Below are 9992 nucleotides of genomic sequence, written 5' to 3'. Positions count from 1 at the left end.
CGGCAGAACAGAAACATCCATGTTGGCATAATAGATTGTTATAATTCTGGTCTGTTCCATCATGATGTCTGGTATCCCCTCTCCCCCCCCCCCCATTAACCCACCCACACAGCTGGCCAGTAGGGCACTAGGACCCTAGTTAAGATGCTTCATAGGACCAGCCAGCAAGAAAAAGGCCATTCCTTCCTCCAGAGGGAAGGGGTGTTTAAATCTATTATAGGACATTTCGTTGATGGGGAAACGTTTCTTTATTGTTATCACTGACTCTGTAGCATCTTATACATGTGTCTGTACTTTAATCCTGGAATTTGATCATCCTCTACTCTCAGAAAGCCCTCCAATCCCCCTCCTGCTTGGGGAAATCACCTTTCAAACATCACCTGCTCCCTGAATTCGTTCTTAATTTTCTTAGTCACAGTGAACTCTCTTCTCCCTTCTCCCAGATTCTCATAGGACTTGGGTTTTTCTGGCTGCAGTTAACCCAGCAAAAAAATATTTCTGTTCACTGGGATGTCTCATTTATCAAATAGAACTCATTTTGCTTTTACTGATTGACCCTTTGGTGTCAAGAAGGTTGTTTCAAGGGCCCAGAAGTAACTTCCTAGCAGGGGAGCAAGCTGGTGAGTGACTAAGAGTATCTTGTCTAGAGCCAGACAGGGCAATGCCCGCCTGCAATTGTGGAGACAGAGACAAGAGGATCCGAATTTGAACGTAGCCTGATCTAGATCGCAAGATCCTGTCTCAAGGAAGGGAAAAGTAGAAAAATAACAGGGAACAAACAAACCCCATATTTTTCAGTTAGCTCGTGAAAAAAAAGACATGAAAAATGTCATTTAAGTTTTTACTAAGAATTCTCACCCAAACTGCATCAGTGGTAGGTCTACAAACAGCAGCACAGCTTTACTTAGAAACTTCACATGTCTCCAAAAAAGTGCCTCATTCTGAGAGTATGTGGCAGGAGAGCGTGTTATTGGGTCGGGGGTGGTTGAAACTGGAAGCACGTAGCTTAGAGATCATTCACTACTGTGCTTGACATTGTTCACGACAGTTAGTTATCTTAACTACGAGCTCTCCGTTACCTGCTGTTCACCGGTGGATAAATGGCACCAAGAGAGTAACAGGTCTTTGACTCTCTTATATTTTCTTTTCTTTTTTCTTTTGTATTATCTTTAATACATGATTATTAAAGAATAATAGTAAACAGAACCTGCAAATTCTCTTGAAGTTGTCACAGAAGGAAAACAACAACAACAACAGAATACTACACAATTTCCCCCAGAGTCTAAAATCTCAACTTCCACCACCTCCTCCAGAAGTTTCGATCTAGACATACACTTATTCAGCGAATTGCAATTTAGCCTAGGGTGGAGTGTCAAGTTCCTCTTGCTATCGGGTAACTCCAGGTCTTTTTGGTTTCTATAGCTAAAAGAGATGCTGGTAAATTTGGGACGTGGTTGCCTAAGTGGACTAGCCTTCCCTTCCCTCGACCAGTGCCTGCAACTTGGTCCCTTTAAGAGACCAGAACTGCGTCCTGCGTCGCAGCCCTAAAGGGATCCTCTCCTGTGCTCCTCCCCTGTCCGCGCGGTGAATGGTTCGTGCCGGCCTATATTAACCCGAGAGCTTCCTCCCGGACGGCAATGATGTGAGGCTAGCGAATCGGTTACCGTGCACACGACCACAGAGGGCGCACTGCAGATCGCCGAGAACCCCGAAGCGGAGCCGGACACCCCCAGAGAGAAGCAATGAGGTAGCAGCAGTCCCCGGAGCGGACGATGTGCGCGTCCTGCCCTCGGAACCCCGCGCTACCCTGGCCGAGCCGGCCGAGCGCGAGTCTCCGGCGTCCCCTCGGAGCGAGGATGCAGTGAGCTGCGGGACCGCTGTGTTTGGCCCGCCGCGGCCAGCCAGACCTCTCGGACTGCACTTGGGGCAAGCTGCTCATTCCCGGACCAGCCCAGCCGAGGGGCTCGCCTTCTCCCGCACCCACTGGGGGTGGGGAGCATCGGCCCCTGGGCGCACTGCTGTAGTTTCCGCGGCTCCTGGCCCTGGCCCAAGACTTGTGTGTTTGTGTCACGTTCGCTGAAGAAGAGTTCCAGCTTATTCTCTCACCATCCCGGTTGCTTTGGCCGAGCCGCCCCCTCTATTTATTTGCACGCACTCATTTGGCCTTTTTCTAAAATATTTTCCGCTCCGCTCTCTTATTTTGTTGCTTGTCTGAGACTTTTGACCTAGTCCTCCTCCTCATCTAGGCTTCTGTAATCCCACCCCCGTGTGTGTGTGTGTGTATACGCCTCTCTTTTGCACACTCGAACTGAATTTTTTCTTTCTTTCTAAGATTCTACCCTAGCCCCTGCGGGATTCCCAAGCACTATCTGGCCTCTTCTGCTTCCATCTCTCTGTCCCGGAGGTTCTTCCAGCTCGAGTTTTATTTTTCGAGCTTGCCCGGGCCAAGCGTAGCCTGGGTTGGTGGCCCTGCGGGGCTCGCACCCCGCGCTCGGCCACCGCCGCCCAGCCACTCCCGGGCGTCCTCCGGAGATGCTGCCGTGGAAGAAGCACAAGTTTGAGCTGCTGGCCGAGGCGCCGCCGCGGCAGGCGTCCAAGCCTAAGGGCTACGCTGTGAGCCTGCACTACTCCGCGCTCAGCTCCTTGGCGAAAGCCTGCCCGGAAGGCGCGCTCAGCCGGGTGGGCAGCATGTTTCGCTCCAAGCGCAAGAAGCTGCACATCACCAGTGAGGACCCCACTTACACTGTGCTCTACCTGGGGAACGCCACCACCATCCAGGCGCGTGGGGACGGTTGCACTGACCTAGCGGTGGGCAAGATCTGGAGCAAGAGTGAGGCTGGCCGTCAAGGGACTAAGATGAAGCTGACCGTGAGTGCGCAAGGCATCCGCATGGTGCATGCCGAGGAGCGAGCGCTGCGACGTCCCGGGCACCTCTACCTGCTGCACCGCGTCACCTACTGTGTGGCAGACGCGCGGCTGCCCAAAGTCTTCGCCTGGGTGTACCGGCATGAGCTGAAGCACAAGGCGGTAATGCTACGCTGCCACGCGGTGCTGGTGTCCAAGCCAGAGAAGGCTCAGGCCATGGCCCTGCTGCTCTACCAGACGTCAGCCAACGCTCTGGCAGAGTTTAAACGCCTCAAGCGGCGGGATGATGCGCGTCACCAGCAGCAGGAGTTGGTGGGCGCACACACCATCCCACTAGTGCCGCTGCGCAAGCTGCTCTTGCACGGACCTTGCTGCTACAAGCCGCCAGTGGAGCGCAGCCGCAGCGCTCCCAAGCTGGGCTCCATCACCGAGGACCTGCTTGGGGAACAGCAGGAGGAGGAGTTGCAGGAGGAAGAAGAGGAGCATCTCGAGGGCTGCCTGGAGGAGGTGGAAGAAGAGGACCGCGTGGGGGATGGGGATCCAGCAGAGGAAGAGACTGAGGCCCAGAGGTCGCTGCTGGTGGCCATGCAGTTAGAATGTGAGGACATAATGGACCCGCTGGAAAATGGCCACGAGGAGGCGTTGGGGGACGACGGGGTCTCGCTGGGCCCCAGCTCGGGGACGTCACTTCCCCTGTCAAGTTGTGCCTCAGACATGAAGGCCCAACTGTCACAGCTTATTAGTGACCTGGGCGACCTAAGCTTTGGCAATGACGTGAGCACCCTGGAGTCCGATTTAAGGGTGACACGCCTGCTGTCGGGCGAGAGCACAGGCAGTGAGAGCTCCATCGAGGGTGGAGGCCTGGACGCCACCTCTGCCATCCCTGGTAACCCATCCGGCCCTGCTGACAGCACCAGCCTAGATGAGCCCTACTCGGGCTAAGCTACCAGAAGACGTCTCCGTGCCCCACCCCAGCCCCCACATACACACAGGGGCTCTCCGACCGTAGTTCTATTCCTCCTAACCTCCAGGAAAGAGAGAACGATGCACTGGAGACCCAGACCTGAGTTTGGAGTTTTCTGGGGAAGCCATTCTCTCCCTCTAGTTGCCCCAGCGCTTTTGGCTCTGAGGTGGCCCAGGTTGTGAGCAGGGAGGTGGAGGCGGGGAAGAAGCAAAGAGATAGGCTCTCTGGGGTTGGTGAGGGTGTGAGTGAGGGAAAGCTGGCTGAAGTTGGAAAAGGCCAAGGGCGGGCTGGAGGTGCCCAGCAGCCGGTTTCCTGTTTGTGAGGCAGCTGGGACTTGGGAAGGAGGGGTTAACTTCCTCTCCAGCCCCCTGACTGGAAGGCCTCTCTCTGTCATCAGTATCTCATTAACAAAGTCACTTTCATAATGTTGGAGGCTTTAATGCCGCTTACCTGCCCCCAGTTCTTTTGGATATGAGAGCTTGGGCTGTTTACCTCAGACTCAAACTCTTGAAAGTATGCCAAATTTCTCAAATAACTCTTCTATGGGGGGGGGGGCAGGGTATAAAAGTTGTGTTTTGTTTACAGTTAAAGAAATCTAATATCTAAGAAACAAAAAAAGGAATTTTGCTTTAGAAATACACACCTTCCTCCCCCCCTCAAAGCTCCTACTCCATGATGCTATGTAAAATATTTTTGCACTGTTGTGAAGTATTTTTGACTTTTTTTTTTGTACATAACTGTGTTCATGGAGCTGAATGTTTATATCTCTTTTGCTGTGCAAAAGATACCTGTAAAGTGTTGTTTGGTTGTATATATGGAAATGTGTATAAAACATTTTGTTATTTTTTGAGCAGCATTGTTTCGGTTCTGTTTGCATGTCAGCGGGGTGAGAATAAAGAGGAAAAGCTGTCAGAACAGGCGAGCCTTTGGAAATGCTACCCAAGATGATTGGCGGTGAGGCCGTGGGGGCGGGGTTGTGCCTCCAGCTTTAGTGTAGTCGCTTGGCTTCTGCTTGGAGAGGGCTGGAGAAGGTGAAACCATGCTGTCCATCTCCTAAAGTGTTTATAGATCAGACAATTCTGGGTGTTATATCTGTGTCCAGATTTCTTCTGTATATTTCATAATCCGTGTGTGTGTGTGTGTGTGTGTGTGTGTGTGCAGTTTTGTTTGCTTGTTGCTTTTGGGACAAGAGACTCACTGTGTGCCTCTAAGTGGCTAGGAACTCCATAATATAGACCAGGCTGGCTTCAAATTCAGAGATTTATTTGCCTCTGTTTCCCAAATGTTGGGATCAAAGATGTGCGGCGTTATGCCTGGCATATGGATTTTTTTTTTCCTTCAAGTTAATTTTGGAGAGGTCGGTGTAAATTCAACTACCACACTGTTTACACGTGTAAGGCTGCTTACTGAATGACTTGCCATGTGTTTTTTACCACCTCCTGTGGGTCGGCCTAGTACAAGTACAAACATAATATATAATCCTTTTCCTCTGCAAATTGCCACTGTGCTTTGGAGACCGGCTAGCACCCTAAAGAGGACTCTCTGGAGTGGGGCCTGCTTTGTTTTTCTCTAGGAAGAAAAGCAAAGAGAAAGCTGTAGGCTCCAGACACCCAGGAGTGAGTCATGGCGCAGGTGGGGCTGGGGGAGACAGCTTGAACAGCCCGTTTCCTTCCCTTACAGCCCAGCCTGGCCCAGTGGGAGCCATTCTGAGAGCAAGACAGCGGAGCTGTTGGCTTGGTGTGGGTGCGTGTGCTGTAGGGTGTTCATGCTTTCTCTGCTTGTTGCTGTTGTGAACTCCATCCAGATGTCTCTGGTTGGGCTACTCCCAATCAGCTGGAAGTGGTAAAGTGCTGCTGCCCAAACTCCCTTCTGCCAATCATTTTTCCCCATTGCCCTTTTGGACCTCTCTTCCTGTGTTGCAGAAATAGATCTCACTCCTGGCCTTTCGAGGAGTCCTGAGGCCACTTTGCTTTGTTTTCTTCCAAAATATGCTCTGAACAGCTAGGCTCAAGGATCCTGAGGATACTGGAGTACACTGGAATCAGAGAGGAAGGGAGGGTGAAATTTTCTTCCTAATTAATGAGAGTGGTTCAGCAATAAACCTATCCCTTTAAAAGAAAAGAAAAGAAAAGAGGTGGGGGTGGGAAATATTTTTTAAAATACTCAATGTCTTCTTGAGGACACAGGACACACCTTTTAATCTTCTGCTTTGGTTTGGTAGAGTCTTCATCTGTCTCCCAGAATGCATCAGATGTATATCATCAAATGACATTTTTACATGTTCAGTTATAGACGAGGAAGATGAAGAGCAGTGGCATACCCTGCTGTGGCCTTCTGTGGCAACACCTCCCGCAGGTAGCTGTGTGAGCCTCTGTGTGAGCCACTGTTCTGTCTGACAGTTCACATCTCCAGTTATTTCCACACTGCCAACTTCCACCGTCCAACAAAACCTACAAAGGTGTAAGGCAGAGGAGCCGATATGGCTCCTACTCAGGAGCAGGACCGTCATTGTCAGCCAGACAACTCGCCAAGGTCGGCTTTCATAAGCTAAGGGTGTAGATATGGCAACAGCATTTAAGCCAAGACAATTCTCTTTTTAAAGTTTGATGTTTTTCTGACTTCTTACTTGATTTATAAGTAGTGGGGAGTGGGAACAAGAAATGCTGATGGAAAAAGAGCCAGCACCCTTCCTCCCTCCCCACCCATGCCTCACTCGTGCTCCCCTTGGCTTCTTGGCTGTTTGTCACTGCACCTTAGGGTTCTTGGCTGATGTAATTCTAGAAGAGATGCGAGGAGAAACATGATGCAGCCGCTTGTTTCATCTCTGTCTTCCAGGGATGACATCACTAGAGAAAGGAGAAATGTCTCAAATGAAAAGACAACAAAAACTTTGTTTCTGGTACCTAGTGGTGCTAGGCAGCCTGGTGTGACCACAGCCAGCTCAGGCTATGGGGTGAAAAATACACCCTAGAAAGGCCTGACATCTGGTGTGATCGTCACACTGACCTCTTGCAAGGTGAGGTAGCTGTTTCTCCTTCATATATGTAACCTGCTGGTGTTTTAAGTGCAATGAATGAGACACTCACTGTCCCCTCTTTTGCAGCCTAAGTCACACTGCAAATCCAACAGCTCAGCACTGATGGCTTAGAACTCGAGTGACTTCCGGAGGCAGGAGGGCTTGTTGAAGAAGTAGCAGCTGAGGCCCTGGGGCAGGCATTTGTCAACTTCTCTCAGCACAGACATCCCATGTTCCTGTCTGTAATGTGTTGTGTGTGTTGAGGGTGAATGAGCGAGGAGTAGGAAGGTCTACTAAACCTTAGCATGACAGAGTCTCTGGACTATGTTAGTTTCAAAGAACCCCTCTCCCACACACACAGTGCCTCTTTAAAGAAACATCTCTCATTACACACCCACCTCCCCCACTCCAGAAGCACAGTGGCTCTTAAACAAATTAGAAAGGATTTCCTTCCCAGGGTACACAGCTGTATTTGCTGGTTCCACTGGTGAAGAAGATGGAACCGTTGGGAAGAATCCATCCTTGGCACCACACTGGAGCATTCAAAATCCCCCAGGAGTCGCCAAAGATCACGACCTAAAAATTCTATTTGGAGTGAGTTGGCCCTGTTTTCTAAGAGGATTTGGTAATTTAATCAGCAGCCTTCTTCCTTCTGTGTGGCATGCATCAGTGGTCTCAGCACCTGCTGGCAGGGGATGCATGGCAGGACTAGACAGTGAGCATGGACTTCAGGCAGAAGGCTGGCACCACATCAAATGCCTGGGAAACTACTCCTGGCCCCAAGGCAGGCAGGGGCCAGGCAGTGCTCACTGCTACTGGATGCTGTGCATATGGCCACATCTGGATCTAGTTTTATTGTGAGTTAGAGCCTTTCCTCTTCCTGATGGATCCCCTCTGTTCATAGCCCAGAGTTCTCTGCCACCATATCCTTGTGCAAGCTCTGAGCTGAGCCAACCCGAGCAGCCATGAGTAATCATTGTTTTGGTGGTTTGAAAAGCTAGCGAGGGCAGCTATTCCTTCATCTGTCTTGGGGTGTTCAGCAGCACCAATGAAAGTCTTTATTTCTAGCTCCTGTGAACAGTGGCCATTTCTGTCCTTTTCTTCATCTCTGTCTCCAACCCTACTTCCTTCGGTTAATACACCATTCCCATTGCACACCCAGCTTCTCTTATTGCTTGCAATCGTCATCCAGTCTTTGGCTTCATTTCTCAACTTTCCACAAACGTGTTCAGAAAGCCAGTTACTCCAGAAGCAAAATAAAACCCCGAGATGTTAAAGGGAAAGTGTTAAAGGAAAATGTTAAAGGGAAAGCGAACCAGGCAGGATGCTATCAGTCATCACCACCCTGAGATTTCAAGGCACTCTCTGACCTGCCACCACCTTTAAGAGAAACTGGAGTATAAAGTGTTTGTTCTGGCCAAAGCCACACAGGAAGGCTACAGGGTCCAAGTCCTAAATCAAAGCTGCTTTCCCCAGCCTTTTTTGTACTCCTAACGATTCATCTATGGTAGACACTCGGTTACAGATGTTGTGATGTTGCTGGTTAGCATCGCCCCCCCACACACACCATTTGTGAACGAATACAAACGGGATGCACAATGCTAGAGGTGAGAGAGGTCAGGTGTGTGTCCTGAGAAGAATAATTGCTGGTGGGAGGCTGGTGGGTGGCTGGCAGCTCTGAGAGCAGCTTGATCTGCTCTTCCACCCATGAGATCTGGTCTAGCCAGACTCCACCCTCAAAAAGCAGGTGTAAGTTGAGAGCGAGGAGTTCTTCCCATTGCATCATGGTTATTAATCATCTGTATCCTTCCGGCTGGGCAGAATTCTTCAAGGCCAAGAATGTGTTTTAGGCATCTCTGATTCACTCTACGGAGCACCGAGGTTTGCATTTAATAGGCACTAAGAAAATACTCCCAGGGAGAGAAGAGGTAAGTCTATTCCAGGCTAGAGGTAGAGTCTGATAAATCTCCAGGTCACTACCCAGGCAGAGGAATCCAGTTTTGAGGACCTGTGTTGGGTGAGGTGAGAAGCTGCTTCAACTTCTCACTTCTATCTGAACTTTTTTCTAGAACATTGCCAGCCTTCTAGAGAGAGGTGATTCTAGCTTAGAGGAAGATGGTTCGTTTGAAGTTGGTTTTGAAGATAATTGGTAACTTGCTTCTACTCATTTTAGCTTCCAAATTCTTGCCTAAGGTCACTTAGTAAGTTAGACAAGAATTTTCGTTTCCTGACTGCGGGTCTTAGATGCTGCCTATTTAGAGTGTGGTGTATACGTTAGTTTGTAAGCAGCTGAATTTCTGTCTGAGGAGATTAGCAAAGCCTACGCATGCCATCAAGGACCACAAGGGCATCTGATAGCAAGATGCTTTGTCACAACAGAGCCCAAGACCCACCTGAGGCAAGACTCAGGAATTGACTGTCTCGGAGAAGCTTCTCCCTAGTAGCAGACCTCTCCTCTCCAGGATCCATATCTGTTTCCATCTCTTTCCAATGTATTCTCATCTGGTTGGAATTCCAGGATGAGCCAATCATGACTGACAAGGGCATAGGTTCACTTCCAGGGTCCTCTCTCCTTCCTAATTCTGACTGAGAGCCACACAGAACCTCAGGCTCTAATCCCTTTATTTTATAAATGAGGAAACTGAGGACAAAAGGATTTTTAAACACATGTCACTGAAAGCTCATGTGTAGAAGAGCCCAGATTAGGACTCCGGGGGCAATCTTGCCCCCAGTCTCTTTCTTCTAGAGTCCTGGAGAAGGGAACAGAGAGTGTCCCACAGTCTTGGGGACAGGTGTCAGCTGCTTATATTCAGAGATAAGCCCTCGCCCCACCCCCAACAACTGCTTAAAGCACCCCATTTGGCCTCCCTAAGCTTAATATATGTCCTGGATTCTTTTCTAATAATAAGGGGATTTCAGGAACCAGGACGGAAATATGGTGGGTAGTAAGAAATGTTTTGGTGCAGACAGTACTCATAACATTACAAATGTTTCCCTAACACCAGATACCAAAGTTCACAAGGCACCAGTCTTGCAGCTGAATTCCTACCCGGAGAAAGAGAAAGTGAAAGATTTCCAAGGTCACATGAGTTCAAGGACGGCGGGTGGGTAGGGCCACCAGGTCCTGCATCAGCAAACTCTCGGTTC

At 49.8% G+C, this 9992-nt stretch overlaps 1 protein-coding gene across 1 annotated transcript; it reads left to right on the top strand.

Annotated features, from left to right (window-relative positions):
• Window positions 1-1636: 1636 nt before the first annotated feature.
• Fam43a (family with sequence similarity 43 member A) lies at window positions 1637-4744 on the top strand. Its single transcript, XM_028753777.1, has one exon. The coding sequence runs from the start codon at window positions 2533-2535 to the stop codon at window positions 3805-3807; it is 1275 nt and encodes a 424-aa protein (XP_028609610.1). The 5' UTR covers window positions 1637-2532; the 3' UTR covers window positions 3808-4744.
• Window positions 4745-9992: the final 5248 nt, after the last annotated feature.

The sequence above is a fragment of the Grammomys surdaster genome, unplaced genomic scaffold (assembly GCF_004785775.1).
Source record: "Grammomys surdaster isolate TR1022 unplaced genomic scaffold, NIH_TR_1.0 125956, whole genome shotgun sequence".
NCBI classification, from domain to species: domain Eukaryota; kingdom Metazoa; phylum Chordata; class Mammalia; order Rodentia; family Muridae; genus Grammomys; species Grammomys surdaster.
This window is presented reverse-complemented; position numbering and strand designations above follow the sequence as displayed.